At 35.6% G+C, this 25,809-nt stretch overlaps 2 protein-coding genes across 6 annotated transcripts in view; both read left to right on the forward strand.

Annotated features, from left to right (window-relative positions):
• Positions 1-25,809, forward strand: part of LOC137490010 (uncharacterized) — a 692,802-nt gene that overhangs the window by 417,453 nt on the left and 249,540 nt on the right. The window lies entirely within an intron of this gene.
• Positions 592-25,189, forward strand: mxd4 (MAX dimerization protein 4). 2 transcript variants are annotated; one of them, XM_073951681.1, is made up of 7 exons: positions 592-823; positions 1,245-1,341; positions 3,145-3,174; positions 14,540-14,654; positions 17,134-17,170; positions 17,716-17,875; positions 22,107-22,845. In XM_073951681.1, the coding sequence occupies exons 1-6, from the start codon at positions 760-762 to the stop codon at positions 17,835-17,837; spliced, it is 465 nt and encodes a 154-aa protein (XP_073807782.1). In that variant the 5' UTR covers positions 592-759; the 3' UTR covers positions 17,838-17,875; positions 22,107-22,845. The 2 variants fall into 2 exon arrangements, with proteins under 2 accessions (XP_073807782.1, XP_687970.6); XM_682878.11 differs by lacking the exon at positions 17,134-17,170 and having other exon boundaries at positions 22,107-25,189.

Raw genomic sequence — 25,809 nt, forward strand, 5'->3', positions numbered from 1 at the left:
AGTAACTTACATAAAGATGACCCGAGAGCCGACCGCGCCCTACACGTAATTATGTAAGTATAAGCAAACTTTGACGGTTTCATTTAATAATAAATATGTGTCCAGTATGACCTTACTTTTATAACTCGAATCAGTGATTTGCGCTCGTATTTTAATGTGAATGTACCTTAGTGAACGATCAGAAACTTGACTTTGAAAAACATTTTCTATCCGCTGAGTTCTTCCAGAGACAACTTTGCCACTGCCAGCATAAGTTTACTAAACGGGGTTATATGAAAACACGCCCTGTGTTTCTTTCAGCCAATCATGGGTACGTGGATGATACGTCAGACCAATGAGCGATATGGGGGTTGGGTCGCACGTACTGTTGCTAGGGCATGGCTTCAACATTGTTACTATCACTGACTAGCCAATCATATGACATTTCGCAATGTGTCAACATCTTTCCTGTGAATTTCTCTCTTTGAAGTCGTTGATTGGATACAAATGTTTTTAAGGCCCGCCTTTCATACTTTTCTGTCGTCTTATTGGACACAGAAACCATCAATCAATTACCAGATTTTAGTTTACGTGCAGTCTGCATTAATTTTTGTTGAGAGTCTGTACGACTCAGAATTGAACCGTTCATATCGAGCGTCATCACTTTTTTGTTTATTTGTTTGTTTGTTTTTATTTTGTTTCTCTCTTTGATTTATACCTTTTGTTAAAGTGTGCATTCGTTTTTGTTGTGTGTAATTTTATTTCTGCAAATACACCAGGATGGAACTTAATTCTCTTCTCCTACTTCTTGAGGCAGCAGAGTATTTGGAAAGAAGAGACAGAGGTATCATGATTATATCTGCTGAACTAAAACTATTCTTTGTGATATTTCGTTGATTTACCGGTCGACTGACACTTATAAACCTGTCTGTAGATCAAGTGTATCTTCATTGAAGCCCTGAGGGAAGATATGATCTCGTTGTCGTGGGATTCTAAGTCTGTTAAATAATTGGAAAGATTTGACTTACCAGCATGTCATTATTTCTAGCACTGTTAAAATGTTGTTTCGTTTTCAATATTAGGTCAAATGTAACCAGGGGGTGGGGGTGTTTGCTTTACAGTAAGTTAAGTTGAAATCATGATTCGTCAACTGTGAAGCGGGTTGCCATAAAATATATAAATTGTCCAACTTTATAACTCTGATTTTTGTTCATTAAAGCCCATACGTCTGTATTCAATGCTATTTACGTTGACTTTCTCACTAGAAGCTGAACACGGTTACGCATCTGTTTTGCCGTACGATAGTGACTTTTCCAGAAAGAAAACTAAATCACCCATTTCAAGAAAACCCCACAACAACAGGTAAATACAATGCAGTGACATTGCTATTATAATGGATGGACATATTACAACAGTGTATTCTAACGTTACATGTATTCGCCATTTTTGTTGTTGGGCTTGGCTGTGTATAAACATTGCCACGCGTACAGCGTCAACTTTCGGCCGCTGCTGCTTTCCCTTTTCCACTGCTGACATTTGCCTTCAACTCAATCATTTGTCTTCAACTCAATCATTTGTCTTGTTGTAACACCGGTCGTTTAATTTAGCACAAACTTTTTGGTGACCGAGGACGACTGCACAAATTAGTTATCGTACGTGCATGAAGTAACTAGAAGCGTATAGCTATTTACTGTACTTTACATTGTGTTATGTAAGCATGAATATTTTCAAATATGTGTCAGTGATGTTTTTTTACACATCAAAAAACAAACAATGAGTTGCAACAATGTTTTGACCAATCATTACATCTGAACTCAAAATTGTGTCACATGCTTATGTCATAGACAGTATGCTTATAGTAGTGTGGTTAGTTTAGGTGTGGTTAAACTCTCACTGCTGGGTGTGGTGTGAGCAGACCCAAGTCAGCTGCTACAGAGCTTTGACCCCTGGATCTGTTTTGCTGCATTAGCCCCCTTTTCCTTGCAATGTCAAAGCAAAACAGCAGGAGCCCAGTGTGCAGCCCTTCCCCCACAATATGCATAGAAAGCACTGAAAAAAAGGGGAAATCTACGGATCTAGGGCTGTCTAAGAAATTCATGACTTAAATTTGTTTTAATAAAATAAAAACATACACTCAATAACGTGCTTCTTATTAAACCCAAATTCCCATATTGAAGCTAACAAATAAACAAACAAATAAAACATCTGGCATTGCAGACGTGTACTTTAATTTCAAAGCTTTTATTCCAAGCAGCAACATATTTTCTACACTAGCTGCAGATGCTAAAATTGAGCTTTAGTCGCACTGTTATCACAAATGACATTTTGACTTACAACTTTGTCTTGCTTTGCTATCACATGCATGTCATTTGCATTTATTTAATACTCAAAAAAGCATATAAGGAAAATGTGGGGGAAAAATCCATATTATGGCCTTGATGGAGCCGAAACTGTACACTGCAGTTTTGACACAATTATCAACTGATGCTATGACCTACATATTTTGCTTTTATCTTGCTTTCACTGCAATCCCTCAATGTCTTTGTTGGTTTGTTTGTTTGGAGAAAATGTAATTGCCCGATCATACACCCTAGCATTCATACTCTGGACTAAAATAGCAATGCGTTGTAGCGTGCTGAATTTCCTCTGCGTCATTGGATGCATGCTGATAGAGCTTTACTTACTGTGATATTGGCTTAATAGACACAGTAAAGATATGGGGAATGATTTAGCTTAAATCTAGATAGAATGTAGTGTGTGCGTGTATGTGAGTAGGGGCCAGGGAGCATCAAAATCATTCTTTCGTTCTTTTATGCATTTATTACAGTCCTATTGTATTTGTGTAGTGATCTTTTTTTTTTTTAGATTATTTATATTTTGCATGACAATAAGGATGCTTTTGTATATTAACTGTGTATAACGCCTAGTTTAATAACAAGATTGCATATGTAATGCTAAAAGCAAATGCAGCAGTTTTGCAGTACTTAGGAAGATCACTATTATGCCAGATCGGTTCACTTTATCACCATTTCATTAGTATTATATATATATATATATATATATATATATAATTTATAGAGTCAGTGCACTTTTTAAAGTATATATACTTACATATATTTTATCTATTTTTACCGCTAAAATTAAATCTGTTTACTTTCTTTTAAGGTCATCACACAATGAGCTGGAAAAACACAGGTAAGAACATATCAGATATACTATAAGAGCCTGCATGTAATCACTAAATAAATGTTTCATATTTATATACAAAGTTCTTAACAGCCGCTGTCTTGTAGTAACGATTCCAATTGTATAATAGGTCAGCAGGGTTTAGTCAACATTTGCTTGGCAGCCATCTGTGATTATTATTATTCTCAAAAAGCTTATTATCCTTAATATTATAGCTTATTATATTAACGCTATTATTCATAAATTATGGTTGTGTCATTAGTTTACCGACTCAGCGGCTATGACTATATTATCATCCAGAAATAGTTGCTTGGGTATAATTTTGTCATCATCACATGATATTTTGGGTCATGATTTTTTTATCTTATTATCAGTGAGCATGGGTTGCACTTTTTTATATCATTCTGAGCGAAGTAGAGGCTTTAGGACTTTTTGTGTTTGGTGATGCAAACAAAGATAATAATAAAAGAATTACAAATCCTGATAAATGTAATTGTCTAAATAGCAATATGTAGTTAAAATAGGCATATAGGCAATTGTAGTTAGTGACTTAAATAGTTGAATAAAGTTTAAGCAAGTCATGTTACAACTTTTCTCTTTGTGCCAGGGTTTAAGAAGTGGATTTTCATATGTGATATTGATGTCGCTTGTGCTTATTTCTTATAGTTGCCAGTCACATGTTTGCGTTTGAGGAATTGACTGCTGCTCTGTGAGAAATATATGCGGTCATGTCATGTCTGTATATGTCTTTTTTTTAGCAATTGGGCTCCTGAACTATTGATAACACTATTCAGGAAAACAGGAAAACTATACAGGCAGGTTTATGACAAGTTTTGAAGGGACATACTAATACAAAGGAGATAAAAAGAGCATTCCAGAATCAAGCTTCCACAACTTCCTGGTTTGTTAAGTCTGTGAGGGCATAACACTTGATTGTAAATTTTGCAGTAACATTTGGCAAAAATAGTTGTTGCAACAGTTGAATGATTAATTTAAACTTTAGTTTGAATAGATGCCATATTGTATCATTTTGGAATAGCTTGAGCTGTGTATATATATTAATGAAGCTTTTATTTCTGTTCATGAACCTGGATAAATTGAAGTCCATTTCTATGTGCTACACTGATTGACCGGCAGGTAGAGTTTTAATTGCACTGACTGTGACATATACTGCTAAATGAAAACGTTTGTGCTCTGTTTTTGAGTATCTAAGTCTTATAGTGTTTTCTATGGGAGTGTTATGGTACTTTACAAATCAGTTACAATGTCACTAGTCATTTTAAACTTTATTAGTTCAAATGCTCTGGTAGTATATAGAATAAATGTCTTTGTGTAGAGCAGGAAGTCGATTGATTCTATTGATTTTGTTTCCTTATACTGCTTTAGAGATATTTTTATCCTTGATTATGTCATCTGGCAGAATATCTGAAGTCAAAAAAGGTCAGGGTTTTCTCTAATATCATACTTCACACTGCTTGCTAAACCTAGACTTTCTCATTTCAATTTGAAAGGTGTTGTAGATTTATGTTCGCACATGACAGATAATATCAGAGTAGCCTAAATTAGAGAATTGTCTACATTAACATTCTAAAGTAAAAAAAAAAAGAAAAAAGTTTGCCATCTCACTTTTTAAACAGTACTGGTTCTCATTTCCCCCCAAATTTTCATTGGGATTCAAAATGTCTTTGTGAGATGTGTTGATAGGCCTCAAAACATACAAACCTGCTAGAAATGGTGAATCACATTATTATATTATTTGTATTACAAAATATAAATAAACACTGTGAATCTGATTGGTGGTATTTCCAGCATCCCTGCTGGTTTAAAAATAGGTTGAAGCAATGTGATATATATAGGTTCAACAAAAGCATATAGAATTGATTACTGTCCTTTGAACTCACAGCAGGTCTGTTTATCAAGCACTGCTAATCAATGCTTTCCCTGGATGTAGTTTCAGAACAAATTTAGCTTTTTTGTTGGGCTTTCTAGTAGCTTAGCAATATGTTTTATACTCTTCACAGTCCTATGTTTTTTTAGCCTTAAAGTCTGCAGTTTTGTACAGACATATACTCTCTCTCTCTCTCTGTCTGTCTTAGTTATTTTTATAAAACACATGCTAAACTATAAACTGGCTTTGAGCAGGATTCAGTGCTACACAGATAATTATTGCTGTTTGTACTGAAGCGTTGACTGTAAAATTAAGTTTGTTTTGCAAGGCTGAAGTTCACTCACTTGGCAAGCTCTCAGAAATCATTTTCACCCTTTAGAAAGTTTGCAAAAAGAATATGTTGTTGACTTTGAATTAAATTAAGCATAAAGTCGTGCCATGACTCTCAGGTCAGATATTAGGAAGAAGGAAAAATATAATAAAAACAATCAAAGCAAAACCATTGTTTCCTGTTTCCATCTGGTGTGAAGATGCAACTTTCTTTGTTTATTTGTGTGATATTGCCAACTCGAAGGGCATTTTTTCTGTTGACTACTTGTGAGTGAATCACCATAGGCATCTTAATTCTAAACAGGGCCTCTCTGACATGCAGATGATTCCAGAAAGCACCACAGAGAAATGAATGCTGGTCAAATTTACCATTTTGAATAGCTTTTTACTATTATTACTATTAACTTATTATCATCGCCTAAAGGACATGGGCAGAGCTAAATAGGCATTTAAGGAAAGAAAAATCTTCAAAGATCCAGTGTCCTTTTTCAATTGTTGTCCCACATCATGTCATTCACTAAAAATTATCACATCAAAGAAATTATGCACATAATAATTTCTAAATATTCTTGTGTGAAAGAGATCCTTACTGTGCGGTGACCACAGTGCTGTTTTGCCAAGTGTTTTAATGTGTGTTTTCATTGTTGCGTTAGGCGAAGAATATCCTCTAAAACACGAGAGCCCCATTCATTTATTTGAACTTATTTGCACTTATTAATGCCAATTTTAGGATTTTTAACTAATAAAAGAAGCCTATAGTGGTGTACTGTCTTGATTATTTGTGAGCTAAAACAAATGTCATCTTCAGGTTGAGTTTACGTGCATTTGATTGAGTTTACCCAAATTCTAAAGGCAACAAGTGAGCTAGTTTCAAGTTTAACTAACTGAAAATGTTTTGACATCTTGCATTTTTGATTCTAATGTGAAACATTCTATTATATTGTTGTTTCTCTGGTCTATAATATATATCTATTAATTTATATACATAGGCGATGTGGTGGCCTCACAGCAAGAAGGTCACTGCTTTGAGCCTCGGCTGGGTCAGTTGGCATTTCTGTGTGGAGTTTGCTCCGGTTTCCCCCACAAGTCCAAAGACATGTGGTACAGGTGAATTGGGTATGCTAAAATTGATCGTATTGTATGAGTGTGTGTGTGAATGACTGTGTATGGATGTTTGGCTGGGCTGTGGGTGGAAGGGCATCTGCTGCGTAAAGAGTGTATGCTGGATAAGTTGGCGGTTCATTCTGCTGTGGTGATGCCAGATGCCAAATTAATAATGGGACTAAGTTGAAAAGAAAATTAATGAATTTATATATATATATATATATATATATATATATATATATATATATATATATATATATATATATATATATATATATATATATATATATATATATATATATATATATATATATATATATATATATATATATGTATATATATATATGAATATTCTTGTTCTGATTATCAGCCATTGTCCAAAATTTAAGCTGTTTTGTTGTGAATTAGCTGAAAACAGAGTAGTGATAGTAAGTAGTAGGAGGGGAGAGGGTTAAGGGTTTGGGAAAGTATCTTGAGGCGGAACTCGTCTTTGGTTATCTAGTGCTGGTGTGTAGCCATAGACTGTTAAAAAAGATGGACACGCGTCTTCACTTCCTTCCGCTGTTGAGAAGTGTAACAAAAATCTCCCACGCTGGCTACTGTCATCTTTTTGAATTGTAACTTACTAAATCAAGCACACAGTTACACCACACCCATTTTTTTGTAAAAACTAAACTATATATATATTTATATACACACACACACACACAAGCAGATGAACATGTTGCAAACTACCTAAAGTTATTGAAATAATATTTAAGCAAAAATATTGAAAATATTTGAAGTAGTATCTTATTTAATTATTATTTTTTGCTTTACTCATGTCCCACTTGGCTCATGTTTATATGAAGCAGTGAGTGTTTAGGACCTGTATCAATATAGCAACAAGGAGGTGATCAAAATGTTTTGACCTCACTTTACAGGATGCGTGATGCCATGGCTTAGTTACTTAAACTTACACAATAGGTTGGGCTTGGGCTGGGCAATTAACCGACACTGACCCCTCAAAAAATGTAACTACACGTTTCGACAATGCATAGCAAAAGCTCAGTGATTGTTCAGCCTGGTAGGGTTGACGAGTGTAGGTGGCACGGAGAGGGCAAAAAACATAAAATAAATAAATAAAACGTTGATTAATTGTAATCGAGTTAAAAATGTTCAATTAATCAAGATTTTGATTTTAGGCCAAATCGCCCAGCCCTAGGTTTGGCTCTAATGCTCCATCTTTTTAAACTGAAAATAAGCACTGTTTTTAGATACTTTCTTAACTAATGTTTTCCTACTGCTGTAAGTTTAGTTGTAGTTTTAGGTTTGTTAGCAGCAATTTTGCTTTAGGAAACTCCAGTGGTGAGGAGTGATGACATCTGTTTTTGTCCCACCTTGTCTGTTACACAGCAGAAGACACCTATTTCATGTCTCTTTTCTTTTTTACCTCCTCCCTTTCTGGAGTTGCCTCACTTTGCTAACTGGATGTTTCGGTACACAAGGAGGTGCAGTGTTTAGTATAACAAGAATCTCTAGTTTAGTGACCATTTATCAGTGCTCATCTTTTACCTATACAATAAAATAATACCCTGTAGAATAAATAGGGAAAGTTCACCCAACAATGAAATGTACTTACCCTTCACTTGTTCCAAACTTTTTTGAGTTTCTTTCTTTTTTAACATAAAGGAAGGTAGAAGAATACTGAAAACCTGGAACTTTGACTTTCAAAGTATTATTTTTTACTATGGGTATTTATTAAAACATGTTAAAACGTGATTATATTATGTAAGTAAAATAAAAAAAAAGACATTTGTTGTCATGTAATTTTATAATTTTTTGGTTTTAAAATGAAATAAATCTATTCATAAATTCATATATTTGTATGTAAATATACATGCATGCACACACACATGAATAAAAATAAGGTATAGATCGTCAAAAAGCTTACAAGAAGTAAAGAGTGGCTGCTATACAATAAGTCATTTATGTTTCTTTGGTTTACACTAAAAAAAAAAAAAGTTTTTAATATATTTGGGTCACATGATTCATATTTGACACTTTCAAACTTACATTAAGGGCACATCGATAGTGCATATTGACGCAGGCTAGTGACCTGATCAGTGCACTGATTGAACAAGTGTGCTGCTGATTGAGATGCACTCAAAATGGGTGGCCATCTTTGAAATGTCTTTCAGGCATGCAAATGCAACTGTTGTCTCTTTGAATAGACTGTACCTTGGGTTCGAATCATACTGACTACGAAACTTAAGAACAATAGTTTTCAAGTGAGCTTGGCTTGTTGAATGGTAAAAATTGCACACTTTGTTATATTTCTAATGTTAGTGAGCACATTCGCTGTAGATTAAGCTCTTCTTTTTCTAATGCCACTTTCGACCTCTTAATAGGGACTTTCCTTCAGGAAATTGTGAGTCTATACTAATTGATAATTGGCTCCTTTACTAGCAGATGTTGCTTCGTTCCCTACATTGGCTATGCTGACTATTAAATTTTTAGAGCAGTGCTTTAAAGGGAATAATTTTAGTTTTCTCTCCTGTTTTTGAGAGCATTTAAAGCTGTGGTTCTTAACCTTTTAGAGGCCCCTTTTTGTCTAATAAAAAATGGAAACGCCTTCTTAATATGTGCTTATGTTATTGTAAAAAAAATAACCCAATCATTTTGCAGAAATAACTAAACTCAATCCAGTTTGGTGTCGTGCATTTTTTGATTTTGTTTTTCAAAAGGTAGTCAGTGTACTAGTCAGTTTTTGAAACGAGTAACCTGTTGGTGAACAACTAGTCAACCATCCCAGCTCCTCCCTCATCAGTTTAACCTACATTCAAAGAAAATAATCCCTGTGCTGGAATGGTCAGTAGCGATCTGTGTTAACACTGTAATCCAGTTCACTGAAGATGTGCCTGAACCTGCACCTTCACCATAGGCATTTGAAGCGGAATTCACACCGTGCTTTATGTGTTACCTGTCATTTCTGTGTCATTTTGAAATACTTTCAAGTGTAAATTGATTATTTTTAGAGTTGTTTAGCAGCTGATCTAGCATTTAGTAAAATGTAATTACAAATGGAATTGTTTTCCAGTTATGTAAAGTTCATTGTTTTGATTAAATATAATCTGACATCCTTTGACCTGAATGACCTCAAACCTTCATGCACATGTGATCATACTTTTGGCTAGAAGGCAGTGAGACAAACAAGACTGATCTCTGAAACACAGAAATGCAGGTCATACTCACATATGCTACAATTTCTGATGTCAAAGGCTGAAGGAATTTTGTTTATCACAGATCTGTAATTTCTTTAGGCCAGAAACATTTAAAACATTTACGCCCAATTCTACTACTGTTAAAGCGTAGTTCAACCAAAAATTCAATTGCATACTATTTGTTAACATGCAAATGGCATTTATTTATTGCTCTTAAAGAGCTGGTATTCTTTTCTAGTATTTTTTCAGTGATTTTTTTTTTAACCTAAATTTGGACGGGGTGTAGATAAGCAAATTGCGAGCAACATTTTGTTTGGGGGGATTGGGGGCTTCTCATCTAATAAATGTAATTTCACTTTAAAAGAAGTGAATTATAACATGAGATTTGAAGCAATAGTTCTCCCCAGAGTAAACATTTGTTCATTATTTACTCACCCTCAAGCGGTTATAAACCTTTATGAGTTTCCTTCTTCTGTTGGACACAGAGAAAGATACTTTGAAGAAAGCTGAAAAGCTGTAATCATTAACATCTTTCGGAAAAACAAATACTATGGAAGTCAATGGTTAGGTTTTGAGCTTACTTCAAACTATATCTTAGTTTGTGTTCAAGAAAGACAAGTGAAGGGCCTGTAATTGATGACAACTTATTTTTTAGGGTAAAACCATCCCTTTAATGACAATAATAAAATAGAAAAAATATATTGTACAAACACTGAATATTTTTAAATGTTATGTTGTACTATTTCGCTCGTGAATATGTATTTCAGTTTATGTCTGCAACAGGCTCCCCCAGTCTAGTTGCTTTGAAATACTGTATCCGTTTTATTTTTTATTTTTATTATTCCATATCCTTGAGATTTTAGGGAATGTTTTTTTTCTTGTCACAGTCTAATTACACTTATTGAGAGGAGGTTTACAACTCCATGCTAAATGCTATCTACGCTTAATTCACTGGGCGTTGCGGGCACTGTTATACAATGGTTCAGATCTTACCTCACTGACAGGTCATTCAGGGTGTCTTGGGGAGAGGTGTCCAACCTACAGCATCTAAACACTGGGGTACCTCAAGGCTCTGTTCTTGGGCCACTTCTCTTCTCCATCTACACATCATCTCTAGGACCAGTCATCCAGAGACATGGATTCTCCTACCACTGCTATGCTGATGATACCCAGCTATACCTCTCTTTTCATCCTGATGAACCCTCGGTTCCAGCTCGCATCTCAGCCTGCCTGTTGGATATTTCACACTGGATGAAAGATCATCATCTTCAGCTGAACCTCGCAAAAATGGAAATGCTTGTAGTTTCTGCCAACTCGACTCTACACCATAACTTTTCAATCCAGATGGATGGGGCAACCATTACTGCATCCAAAATGGTGAAAAGCCTTGGAGTAACGATTGATGACCAACTAAACTTCTCTGACCACATTTCTAGAACTGCTCGATCGTGCAGATTTGCACTCTATAACATCAGAAAGATCCGACCCTTCTTATCTGAACATGCAGCTCAACTCCTTGTTCAAGCTCTTGTCCAGACTGGATTACTGCAACTCTCTACTAGCTGGGCTCCCAGCTAACTCTATCAAGCCTCTTCAACTGCTCCAGAATGCAGCAGTACGAGTGGTCTTCAATGAACCTAAACGAGCACATGTCACTCCGCTGCTAGTCCGTTTGCACTGGCTGCCAGTTGCTGCTCGCATCAGATTCAAAGCACTGATGTTTGCCTACAAAGTGACTTCTGGCCTTGCTCCTTCTTATCTGCTCTCACTTCTGCAGATCTGTGTGCCCTCCAGAAACTTGCGTTCTGTGAATGAACGTCGCCTCGTGGTTCCATCCCAAAGTGGGAAGAAATCACTTTCGCAAACGCTCACGCTCAATCTGCCCAGTTGGTGGAATGAACTCCCTAACTGCATCAGAACAGCAGAGTCACACTCTACTTTCAAGAAACGACTAAAAACTCAACTATTTAGTCTCCACTACCTTTCCTAATCTGCAATTGCCTCTCTGAATATCACACTAACTGTACCAAAAAAAAAAAAATAAAAAACTAATACCACTAATACTTCCCTTCTTAGACTTTACAGACCTGAAACTTGCCTATAGCACTCATTCATTGTTGCTCTTAGTTGTGTAAATTGCTTCCTTGTCCTCATTTGTAAGTCGCTTTGGATAAAAGCGTCTGCTAAATGACTAAATGTAAATGTAAATGTAAAGATGCTTTGACTTGTGCTGTTTGAACCAGAATTCAGAAACCGAATTGGATATTTTAGATAAAAATGGTACAATTGTTGTCATCATTCATTTGAATTATTTTATTCTTTGCATTATTGTTCATTATTACTGTAAAAGGGCACAGGACCAGACAAAGAATCTATACAGTACTATTCATTTTACTCATGTTAATCATTCACAGAGTTATGATGATGTGATGTTTGGCATGTTGTATACAGTGTATTTCATAGTTCATTTGCTTGCCATAGCCATATTGTTCTGATCAGTAAATCAGTATGGTTGCAAAGGGAATTGGACCCAGTTTTGTAGCAGCTCATGTGATGCCAGTTGCTTTAAGAAGAAGAAAAAATTCAGTATAACCGCCTGTCCTGTGGCAAAGGGAAGTTTTTTTTTTTTTTTTTTAATTTAGCATATATAGCTTCTACAAAGTTGGTGTTGTTAGTTAGATATATAGATATACATATTTAGATGTCACCTACGCTATTGGTGTCTATTGGAAAGAATGTGCCAATAGAGCCACCATTTTAGTACAGGGCAGGTCTCCTTAAAAATTAGTGTGAGACCAAGGTGCAATGGAAGACTGGCCATCCAGAGTCACAGATATATAAACATATACATATATCCATGATCGGGAGTTTTTCCTGTGGTCAGTATGCAAATATTTTTTAAAATTGCGAAAATTACAATTTTGCATCACTTTTCTATATCGATGTATAAGTGACCGCAAGCGTATTAATGACAGAGCATGTGTTTATGTGCATGGAAATGTACTATCCTCACTCCCTGTTAAATCTGATCTAATCCATGTCCTGAAACACACCCCCTTCCCTGCTTTCACTTCTAATTCTGATGGAGGGAGTGATTCGTTTGTGAATAAATCTCCTCTTAGCTGACAATAATACAAGTTTCAGGCAGCGCAGCATCTTGTTGTCATATTTCATTTACATTGTTTGCTGATTTTATTTAACCAAACTAGCATAAGACTAATAGTGCGAGTTGGTGTCACTTTCCTTATGATCAGTGCAGTAAGTGACTGTTTTATCAATACTTGTTTAGCTCAAAAGTTTGTAACATACAAAAAACAAAATCTTACCCATGAAATGTTCTGCTTTTGTGCTCTGTTTTCTTTGTCTGCTCATTACTACACCAGTATGCAGGACTAAAGTCCAGCATCTTCACGTTGGCTTTAGTCTAGACTAGTGCGGTTGAATGACTTTTGTCCTGGGATCACTGCTCAAATGTGGTAGCGCTATTGACAAATGCTCCGGATCCATATGCATTATCTAGTGTATATATCTATGTTGTCAGTTTACACCATAACAGTTTTCCAGCAAATGCTTTTCCTGGTATTCTAATATTAATTCCTAATAAATGCTAATTTTTTACTTTTTGCTTCTTGGGTATCCTGTTGTGTTTGCACATTTATTGTGGATTCGATTTTTTTTCACATATAGGCAAATATCTCTTTGTTATTAATGGTTATAACAAAAAAAAGTGTAACTTTGGTTTACATGTGTCAAACCGTGGTCATCGTCTGAATTCGTACTTTTGTAAGCAAATAATGCAGATTTTCTCAGTTGTGTGCATTTTAGCTGTGAAGTTTTCTGTGGATTTACACTACAGAGCCAGTCACATATAAATAGTAAGTTAAGGACTCATTTTTGAGAGGTGCAAAAAGACTAACCTTGCCCACACCAGCTCTACACATTACAGTCAATGGCCTGTTTCTCAAAAGAGGGTCACTTCCTCCAGATCAGTGCCTCACAATGATGGGCTCTATCAATGTCTGTCTGAGAGAGGTCGGTTTATTTGGCAACTGTCTTAGTAACTCCCTCCCTACAGCTATTTATAACTTACTTTAAGAAAGAGAGAGAGACTGAAGTGTTTTTGCCTGCCTTACCCAGTAATATATCAACAACAGATAAAATATTTAGAAAAAAGGTAAGATTTTGCAATAAAGTTCCATTAGTTAATGTATTTACTAACATGAACAAACTTTAAACAATACCTTTATTAAAGTATTGATAGAAAATTGTAGTTCTTGTTAGCTTGAAGTGCATTGATTAATGCTAACTAGCACAGCTTTGGATTTTAATGTGTTAGGAACTATTGAATTATGATTAATAAATATTTTACAAGTATTGTTAATCTTTAGTTCATTTAAAAAGAGCCACACTTTATTTTAAGGTAGAATGTGTGCTGTTAGCAAACTATTAACTATGACTTTTGCCTCAATTATTCCTTGATTTGCAACATCTTATATTTATTGAAGTAGTATTTTTCGGTATTTCGTTTTTACAGTAGGCAGGATTAGGGATGTAGAATTAGATCATGCAGAATATATTCTCTCTCTATAAGTAAACAGCCAACATCTCAATGAGAAATGTTACCTAAAGTGTTCATAAATAAGGAGTTGAGTCAGATAATCACACAAACAGTTCTCATATAAAGCTGCAATCACAGTCCATTTAATGTAGTTTCTAAGTTATGGTTGCATGATTTCAAACCCACAACCTCAATGTTAACAACCAACAGCATGATCCTAAATCATTCTCTTTGGTTTCAAATTTGTCCTCGTCTAATTCTCCCCTCCACCCTCTTCTTTGTTTCTTGCAGACGTGCCAAACTGCGATTGTACCTGGAGCAGTTGAAACAGCTTGTGCCTTTGGGTCCTGATAGCACCCGTCACACCACACTGAGCCTGCTCAAACGTGCCAAAATGCACATCAAGGTACAAACCAAATCAGCATTTCTTTGCACAATATCTGTTTGCACAGCAGTAAAGAGGCTTGAGCAGTTCCAGTCAGAAGGGAAGTTAATCAGAAACTGTCCACAGGAAATTTATGCCACTCTCCATGTTGCAAATCAGATACCTCACAGTTCCTGACATGGTGAAGATGGATGGTGATACTTTAGCTGTGCTTAAAAAAATTATGAACAAAAAAAGTGTCATCTAAGTGTGTGATGCATCTGACAATTCAGTTCAGAGAATCAGTGCATCCTGTGTGTGCAGTTTTTTATTTAAGGTTAATATTGATTTTTGAGTTGTATGAAGTACAAAATGTCAGAGTGTTGCAAATGTTCAGTTATCATTAAAGAAAAAACCCTACTAAATCATAGTTTAGTAGTGTGATCACAACCAACAGGGCGAAGCAGTGGCACAGTAGGTAGTGCTGTCGCCTCACAGCAAGAAGGTTGCTGGTTTGAGCCTCGGCTGGGTCAGTTGGCATTTCTGTGTGGAGTTTGCATGTTCTCCCTGCGTTTGGGTGGGTTTCCTCCGGGTGCTCCAGTTTCCCCCACAGTCCAAAGACATGTGGTACAGGTGAATTGGGTAGGCTAAATTGTCCCTAGTGTTTGACTGTGAATGAGTGTGTGTGTGTTTCCCAGAGATGGGTTTTGGCTGAAAGGGCATCCGCTGCGTATAAACGTGCTGGATATGTTTGGGTTTCATTCCGCTGTGGCAACACCAGATAAATAAAGGGACTAATATGAAAAGAAAATGAATGAATGAATGAATCACAACCAACATACATAATGAGTTTTATGATGAGACAGGTTAAAGGGTTAGTTCACCCAAAAATGAAAATATGTTCATTAATTAATTTTATTTTTCAGCTTAGTCCCTTTGTTAATATGGGGTTGCCACAGCAGAACGAACTGCCAACTTATCCAGCACATGTTTTTTTATGCAGCAGATGCCTTTCCAGTTCCAACTCATCACTTGAAAACACCCATACACTCTAATTCACACACATACACTACAGACAATTCACCTACACCGCATGTCTTTGGACTTTTCGGAGGAAAGCCACGCAAACACAGGGAGAACATGCAAACTCCACACAGAAATGCCAACTGATCCAGCCGTGGCTCAAACGAGCTACCTTCTTGATATCAGGCGACAGCGCTACCCATTGCACCACCGCATCGCCCATAAAAATATATGTTATTCTATAAGATATTAACCTCATGTTGTTTCAAACCTCTGAGATCTTCGTTCGTCTTTGGAACACAAACTAAGATATTTTTCTTTATAGACAGCAATAGTCCGATCTCGTTCAAGGTCCAGGAAAATAGGAAGAAAAAACATTACATAAATAGACCACATGCATTCAGTGGTTCAGTTGGAATATTGTCAAGCTACGAGAATACTTTTGTGTGCACATAAAATAAGAAAACAACTTTATACAACCTTTTTTTCTCTTTAGTGTCAGTATAGACCATTTTGAGGGATATAAACAATAACAATAGTCCAGACGTGTTTTCTGTTTTACATTTTACATTTCCATAGCTTCTTAGAGTCCAAAAAGTTCCATGTATTGATAAATAATGTTACAATAGCTGTTATAGCTTCAAGTTAGGATTGAATTGCCTCTTTTTACAGATATGAAATAGTTTGACAACAAGAAGGAAATTGTTTATGGGCCAATGAACTCACCACATTAAAATGGTCTATAGGACGCACATTAACAAGCAAGGGTCATGGATGCCACTTTAGCTATGAAGCCATTTTAATTCTGTCAAAAAGTTATTGTAGTCAGTTATTACTTAAAAACTAATTGTAAAAAATTTTCAAAATATAACTGCAGTGTACAAATTCTTGCCTTGCAAATTTATTTTTGTTAAATACAAACAAACACTCTGAATGCCTTTGTGTGACTTCCAATGTTTGAAATTGAGGTTTGGTGTACCTCAGCAGTGCAACATGAAAGCAGAATTCATAAAAAGCACAGCACTCTTCTGAACACTCATCTTATAGACCTTTTGCTTGGAATGAAAAATTACCCTTTATGCTTTGCGTGTATGCGCAGGGAGAATTGCTAAGAACTCCGGTCGGCAGCTTATGCATGTGACACGTGAACTAGGAGAATGTTTTTCTCATATTTTTGATGTGCTTGAACCACATCTGACAGATTAAATCGTCTTTAACGGACACATTTCTAAGTGTAGTGTCACAAAAACACTCTGTAATCTATTAAAAACACTATTGAAATCCATTTTTTTCTATTGTAAACGCTGTAAACGGAAGTTCTGACCATTCTACCGGTAGACGCTGGTCGCTATGGCGCTTTCCAAGCAGCAGCCAAGAAAAAGGTCTATACTAGCTTGACAATATTCTGAATAAACCACTAGTCATATGGTCAGTGTTGAGGATGTCATTTTGTGTTTTTCTGGTTTTATTCTAAAATCTCTTCATTTGTATTCTGAAGATGAACACAGGTCTCAGGGTTTTAGAACAACGTGAGGGTGAGTATTTAATAACACTAAACCCTTAAACCATGATATTTTGTTGTTGTTGTTTAATGTTATACAATCTCATTTAGTATAAGAAACTGTTATCACTTTTTTGCTTAATGTGTATAACACACTGCACAGTTGAGCTTTCAATTTGAAACTTTTCTTGAAAATGACATAAATGTTTCAAAAATACACAGACTACTCTTTTAATAGCTACATATTTTCCTTGTCCCTTTCTATATCACTAATGTCTAGTGAATGGAAGTGGTTCAACAACTGTCATTGTGTAGACAATGGCAACCCAGTGCCATGTGTCTGTTGACCCTTTTTCTTCTTTCCTGTTTGCTGCGCAGTATTTTTGCTCAATCTGCCTGATTTCCTGTCGTGCAATATAGATCTGTCTTTATATAAATATGTTTGTTTCATTTTTAGCTCCGAGAAATAGTGAATTTATGGCACCGTGCATGCTCTAGTCGACTGATAGATGGTACATGTCATACAGTGTGGCGTCTCTGTGCTCTGTGGTTTGATCAGTGGATACATGTGCTCTGCAGAAGCTAGAGGAACAGGACAGGAAGGCTCTAAACATGAAGGAGCAACTGCAGAGAGAACATCGCTACCTCAAACGGCGTCTGGAGCAGCTGTCTGTTCAGGGCTTAGAGCGCATTCGCACTGACAGCATGGGCTCCACCATCTCCACTGACTCTGAGCAAGGTACGGCACAGCTCAAACAAGCGCATATACTTTTACATCCAATAAAACATGTAAAAAAAACAAAAGTAAGTGGCTATAGAGAGCAGCATATAGGGCTTTATTTTGACGGTCCATGCGCAAAACGGAAATTGCAGGGCGCAAACGCTTTCAGGGCGTGTCAGAATCCATATTTGCTAATATAAGGACGGGAAAATCCGCTTTGCGCCGTGGCGCATGGTCTAAAAGGGTTGAGTTTATTTTCTTAATGAGTTATAGGTGTGTTTTGAGAATAAACCAATCAGAGTTTCATCTCCCATTCCCTTTAAGAGTCAGCTGTGTCATGCCATAAGCGCATTCGCTATTTACAGGACGTAAAGTGGAAGTGGAAAAACTGAGCATTTCACAAGCAAACAGTTAACCGTTTCTTTAACAGAAAACAGTTAAACAGAGCATCTACCGCGCAAGAATGAGAGAAAATCTACTGTCACTTTCGCTCTCGTGGATAAGGAAACCTTTACGCACAGACATCAGTTAGCCTGTAAATAATACATTTCGTTTGTTAAGCGCAAATATTTGTTTCAAAACTATTTCTAAATTCAGTTCTAATTTCCAGCAAACGAATAAATGAACAATAATAACGAAGCGTGTTCGAAAACAGTGGTTTTTCATATATATGTAGGCTAGAAAATAATATGTTTTGTAATATTTTAATCCTTTATATTTATATCCTATATATATTCTTATTAAATCCTATATATAGGCCTATCCTTAATATTTTACATTTTTATATGTAAAGATATTTGCGTATTGCTCTACATCTTGTGTGTAGGCTATTAAGCAGTGTGTAAGCGAGGCGCAACTCTACCCTGGAGTTTAGATCGGGTTTGTTTTGGTCTAATGAAAAATCTATTATAGTTTCTCAAAATAGCATATTTTGCTTCAGAACGCCTTCCTTTTTAGACCAGAACGCCTATGGGCGCACATATGAGCGCAAATGCATTTGCTATTAAAAGAGTGAGGCGCAACGCCTCAAAACGACTCTTGCGCCAAGCTGAAACTAGCAAACAAGTATTGTGCCGCACCTTGCGCCACATTGCGCCGGGTGTATGATAGGGCCCATACTGTTAATTATGCTACACATTTTTGTACAGGCTATGGGAGATGTTTATCTTCACCATTTATTCACATATGTTGATATTATGTTGATACTGTCAGTTTGTGCATGGAAAATGCTACATTTTTGTATGTCCTCTTGGTTTCAATTGTATCTATTGTATATATCGATAGATAGATGGATAGAAGGATAGATAGACAGATAGACAGATAGATAGATGTATAGATAGATAGATAGATAGATAGACAGACAGACAGACAGACAGACAGACAGACAGATAGACAGATAGATAGTTAGATAGATAGATAGATAGATAGATAGATAGATAGATAGATAGATAGATAGATAGATAGATAGATAGATAGATAGATAGATAGATAGATAGATAGATAGATAGATAGATAGATAGATAGACATTTATTGTCAAACGAGTCTTAAATTTTTCTTGCAAAACAGTATCAACATAATCAATATTGCATACATTTCACATTCACAACACTTCAATCACATAAAGCATGATGTCGAAAAAAACAGTTTGTTTATTTTTTATAAAGTATTTAGAAAGCTGTTAAATAATTATAAAAGTACCAATGAAATATTAATAACTTATTTTATTGTTGTCATTATTATTACTTTTATACCCTATGAGTAGGCCCACACGGAATTAGATTTCTAAATTTTTTTGCCCGTCATAGATTCTGTTTATTTACTTGTGTGAATATATGTACATTTATATTTATTCAGGTTTCTATTTATTTTTAGTAATATTATTAAGTAATGAAGTTTGCCTTGCGTGCTTAAGGTTTTAAAAAACTTTTTTGGTGCGTCAATCTTGTCAATAATATTGTTCATGACCTTTTTAACAGTAATATTATTGACAAATATGAAAATTTTCATATGATTTATTTACAATACAGTTTGTAACAAAATATTTTGTGTTTCTGTTGTCTTTTAGTAGAGATATTACATTACAGACCAAATAAAGTGGATCTAATTGGATTTGAATTGTAAACATAATGTTAATGTTAAAAAGGTATTATATATATATATATATATATATATATATATATATATATATATATATATATATATATATATATATATATATATATATATATATATATGAAGTTTTTAGTTATGATTCTCCCCAAATCATTCTGCATAAATCTGCAGATTTTAAACAAAAGTCTGCACAGAAATAGCCAAAAATGTCTGCAGATGTCTGCAGAGTATTTTATTTGCATTTTATGCATAGTAAAAGAAAAGTGTAGTTTCTTTGTTGGCGAAATTATTTTGTCAATGAAGTACATCACCATAAATGTAATATAACATGCTTTAAAATTGTTGACATTTCAGTTACACCTAAAGGGTCTCTTTAGGGTCTCATTTCAGTTACACCTAAAGGGTCTCCTTCAGCTTTTGTTGAGTGGCCAAGTTCAGTCCTTGAGAGCCACACTAATCTCTTTCTCACATTAGTCCACTAATACCGGTCACTTGAAAGGTGTGTGCAATATCTGTGTCAGTGGTGTCCAAACTCGGTCCTGGAGGGCCAGTGTCCTAGAGAGTTTAGCTCCAACCCTAATCAAACACACCTGACCCGGCTAATCAAGCTCTTACTAGATAAACTGAAAACCACCTGGCTGATGTGTTGAAGCAAGTTGGAGCTAAACTCAGAAGGACACCAGCCCTCCAGGACTGAGTTTGGACACCCCTGGTCTATGTGTATACATGCATAAAAGCCTTAATTGATCAATTAAAGGTTTAGTTTACCCCCAAAATAAAAATGATATTATTAATAACTCGCCCTTATGTTGTTTCAAATCCATTCAAAGATATTTATGTGAAATCTGAGAACTCTCTGATCCTCCATAGACAACAAGAGTCCAGGCTCGGTTAAAGTACAGTAAAATACCAAAAAACATCCTCAAAACAGAGCATATGGCTTCAGAAATGTTTCGATCAGAGTGATATCAAGCTACAAGAATTCTTTTGTGTGAACATAAAACAAAAATAGTAACTCTGTTTAACAGTTTCTTATCCTCAGTGTCAGTGCACTTTAAAAGAGCCAGGATCGTTTCTGTCTATGGAGGATAAGGGAGCTCTCAGATTTCATGTAAAATATCTTAATTTTTTTATGGGAGTTCATTCATTACTCAGCTTATACAGTACACTACTTTGACTAGTATTCTTAAGTGTGCACCAGTTACAAATTCATCATTGCAGTGCATTGTGGGATTTAATGAGTACACCTGAAAACGTCAACTACAGTTTCAAACACCTTATCAAATGGTGTAGGTAAGGGTTGCACAATATTGGAAAAAACTTACATCGCAATATTTTGATTTACTGTGGCTTATATAGCAATTTTATACAGGATAACTCGAATAGCTGTATTTGCGAATATATCATTTTAGATCGAATGAGATGGTTTTTGTAGGGTTTAATAAGCATAATAATCTGTATGATAAAAAATTACAAGCGTAGATAAGTACAGTAGAGCCAATATGAAAAATTAAGGAGTCTTAACTGTATTTATTGTCAGAAATGAAATAATCAAATGTACAGTAAAGTTGTATAGTCTTCATTGTATTAATAATTCAATACAATTAATCATTGGTGATGCTGCAAATGTAATATGTCCTTGTGCCCAAATGCTTTAAACTCTCCTAAAATGTTTACACAGGTCTTAAAAATACACACAATGGATAAACTTATACTTTATTATGGTTAAACTGAAATTAATTATTGAATGTCCTGCGATGTGACTATTGCAGATTCACACATGATATCAATGCTAAAATTATATATTGTGCACTAGTGTAGGGGGTGATTTCAGGCACACATGTTGGTTCGCATGTTTGGTTAAGGCTGGAGTGAAAATCTACAGTATTGTGGCTCTACAGGATCCAATGTGGCTGCCTCTGGTATAATCAAAGGACAAAATAGGCTTTTCTGTAAATATATCTGCAACGGAACACCAGTAGATAAGCAAGGAAACAGATGACCACTAATTCACAAGCATAACCACAACATTGACATTGCCAACGTTTTATATGTCTCTGTTCATTAGAAAAAACAACCGTATGACTTTATCTTGGCATCTTTGGTTAATGAGCTTTTATTTCTTTGTGTGGACAGAAGTGGACGTTGACATAGAGGGGATGGAGTTCATGCCAGGTGAAGGTGATAGTGTGGACAGTATTAGCGATGGCGAGGACCACTACAGCCTGCAGAGCAGTTCCAGCGATGGAGGCCACCATTCGCATTCTCACAGATTACAAGCTCACATCTGCTAGGCTGCAACAGTGTATCACCTCCAACTTACCCATCAGCCACTCCCAGCTGGCAGGAAGCACCTGGTTGATTTCCACTCTTCTGAAAACCCTGTCCGCTTTATATCGGAACCCTTTCCCCCACAACACCCCCTGCTCCAACCCCACAAATGCACACAGGCAAGCAATATGTGGTTTAAATAAGTACGTGTGTGGTAACGCAGTTTTATCTTGTCTGTTCTGCTGTGTGAGTGTGAGATTCTATGGCTCTGTTTTAAAACCATAGTAACTGCTTTTACTGTCTAGTATCTAAACAGGTAGTCCTATCATCAAAGGCAGAATCTGTACTGACCTTATATGTGATTAAAAGACACTCTAAAGTTGCTTATATGCATCACACAAATAGCGCCCTTCATGAACCAGTGACTTCATGAAATGTGTCGTCACTTTATTGAAATTTTGGCAAAAGATTTCGATTTGTGTAGTGCATTTTAGCTGCATTTACACTAAAACAAAATCAGAAAGAACAGTTCATTGTGACACAAATTGTTATGCTTGAGTAAACAAAAAACTGCCTCCATTCTGAGCCACTTTCAAAATTGATTTTAGATAGAAATAAAAAAAAGTAAAGGCACAATTCATCCAAAATTTACTCACCCACAAGTGGTTTTAAACAAGAGAAGATATTTTGACGAATGTTAGAAACTGGAACCACTGACTCCATAGGACGAAAAACAAATGCTGTGTATGTCAATGTTTACCAGTTTCCAACATATTTTGTGTTGAACATAAAAAGAAACTCAAAAAGGTTTCTGACAAGTAAATGGTGAGTAAATCTTGACTGGTTTTTGGGTGAACTGTCCCTTTATGATTCACTAGTTGGTTCCTTATTTGTGAACGTAAAGAGAAAGTCCTTATTGGTTGAAAGTTGCGACAGCAGCAAAAACACAAAAATGACGCTATCCAAAATGCATTAGTGTTTTAGTCTTTATGTTAAACCTTGAGTAGTAAATGATGTAGCAATAAACATAGAAAGCAATGGCTTTCTTATGCAGTGAAATGATTCTGGACCAAACCTTCAAGACATGAAAAGCTTACTAATTCCGTTCGTCTTTTCACCTGATTTGTTTAGATTGTATGCACTCAAACTGACAAGTCAAAATTTGTAAGACTGTAAGTTTTAGGGGGTGGGCAAAACTCTTTGTTGAGTTGTTGGTACTATCAGAAAATGACAATAATGCTTATAGTTCCACGTCTTTCCCCTTAACTTAATTGCTTACGTATGTTTTGAAGCCTTTGTTCCTCAGCAGTATATATGCAGTGCAGTGTGCAATATTCAGAATATAAAAGAAAGGTCTTTGTGCTGGGAATTCCAAATCTTCACAGACAGCCCCAGTTATCAAAGCAGGTCAGACCAAAATAAATTAGGAAACAAATAAGTATGTAAAAGACAAATGTACGTTTGAGAAAAGAAAAAGGTATATTCATCACTGAAAGTGATTTAAACAAGCGTAGTTTATATTTTCTGTAGTAGCTTTTGTATTATATTTTCCTAAATAGTCCTTCATTAAAAGACAAATAGAGGAGTATATGAATATAAATATAAATATATAAATAAAATATATGAAAATGACAGAACATAAGGCCGGGGCTAATGTTTGGGAGAACTTTTTCCCATATCTCCAACTGTCATGCTGTGCCTTGCCTTGTTGTATCCCCATTTTCTTCCAATCTCCTTCTCACATCCACAACCAGCCAGCTTCCATCCTCACAATACACTCTTTCTTGTCCTTTTGGCCTTTTGCACATAGTGACGAAAAACAAGGCTTTGTCTCCTCAACCTCCATCTTACGGACCTCCAAAAATATGCTTTCAATTTTGCGAAGCAACATCATCCGCATCTGCGACACTGGTCGTCTTCACTCGTGGCAGCTCGTCTCTCCCCATTGAAAAGCTATCTAACCAACTCTGCTCTTGTGGCTCTTTTCATTGGGTTTTTTTTTTTTGTTGTTGAATTTTTTAAATAGCTGTCTGTTTTTATTGTCCTTATGTTTAAGATGTGTTATGTATTTCAAACAATGAAGTGGAAGACCTTGGGAGAAGAGCATTGGAATCAATCATTAATGGCAGCTCTAGACTTCTCCACCCTCTCTCAATGGTAATTCCTGACGTAGTATTAAAGTCTGCTCAAAGGTATGATCACTTTAGCGTTACTGCTGCGCAAATATCTTGAGCAAAAAATGTCAATAACGTAGAGCTGTGGGTCAAAGACAAAGATTTACAAAGAAATTTATTCATATAGAACCCACTGTAAGTGATAAAGTGTCTGATTTAGTGTTTACATTTTTTTTTGTGCAAAATGTCCGACAATATTTGGTAGACAAGACTGAATCACATATAGTTAATGTATTCTGTAAATCAAGGTAAAAATCTGTGACTGTTGACCTGCTTGAAAATTAACTAAGAAGTGAAACTCAAATTGTGTGGATTAGCATGGCTTGATTTTGCTCATGACATTTCGCCCAGTTACTGTAAATGTGACCAAACTTTAAGCAGATCATAGTATTCGATCCTCTACCCATAAGAGCAATGATACAGCAATATGATTCTTCAATTTGTAAAGCAGTGAGGACTTGAGTGTAATGGTAAACAGCACTGTCTCAATACTATGGTGCATATTGTGACCAACTCATAAGATTTTTATTTTTATTTTAGTTTTTACTATTTTATTTCTCCATTTTTTTCAACACTGAAAGGAGAAAAAAAGTTTTTTTATTTTTGTTTTTTTAAAAGCTACATTTTTATGAAGAGTTTACATTGTATGTCATGGTATGCCTGACTGTTGTAGCAGAATCTGCTTTTTCAATTTGTTGTTCAAGTGACTCATTCAATCAAAAAAAAAAAAAAGCTCTTGCACAGAACCTCCCATTACCATGCTTTGAGTGAGAGTTCAGAGAATTGGGGATGAGAATATGAACATATATGTTTGCATGTCTAAGAGATTATAACTTTTAATTGGCATTATAGACGAAGTCACATGTGAAATTAGAGCAATGTCAATTTCCAGTGTGGTGAAAGAAATACTTTATGACAGAGACAGGGTTATTCAGTGGCTGCAGGGTTTTTTAGAAGCTTTAAAAACACTACAGTGTGTATGTCAGCAGACAGCCACGTATATAATTACACGGAAAGTGCCAGGTGTCCGGGGATCTAAAATATCTGTTCCATCACTCAGACAAAAAAACAAAACAAAAAAAGTGGTGGTGCTGTGTTTTTTGGCCTGGCGAATTGAGCATATAATTGAGAATTCATAGGAGGAAAGCTAAATCTGAGAATCATTTGATCAAGAAACACAATAATAGCTCTAAAAAATCCCTTTTACCTTTTTTAATGTGTATAAAAGCAGTAGACGAAAGAAAGAACTTCCATGAAAAGATTCCTGCCATCTAGATTCTATTAGATATAGACTTTTATTTTTCTAACCCCTCCCTATTTTGGGAGGCATCAGATGTAATATCAGATTTCTATCTTTGTATGACTATAGATTTGTGACCCATATTTTCTGCTCA

The sequence above is a fragment of the Danio rerio genome, chromosome 1, assembly GCF_049306965.1.
Source record: "Danio rerio strain Tuebingen ecotype United States chromosome 1, GRCz12tu, whole genome shotgun sequence".
Lineage (NCBI taxonomy): Eukaryota > Metazoa > Chordata > Actinopteri > Cypriniformes > Danionidae > Danio > Danio rerio.

Excerpts from the sequence above, each read along its gene's own strand:
- mxd4 (XM_682878.11), top strand. The coding sequence starts at position 760 with ATGGAACTTAATTCTCTTCTCCTACTTCTTGAGGCAGCAGAGTATTTG. Across the intron at positions 14,655-17,715 it reads GTGCCAAAATGCACATCAAG|AAGCTAGAGGAACAGGACAG; the intron begins GTACAAACCAAA and ends TGTGCTCTGCAG. Across the intron at positions 17,876-22,106 it reads CTCCACTGACTCTGAGCAAG|AAGTGGACGTTGACATAGAG; the intron begins GTACGGCACAGC and ends TTGTGTGGACAG.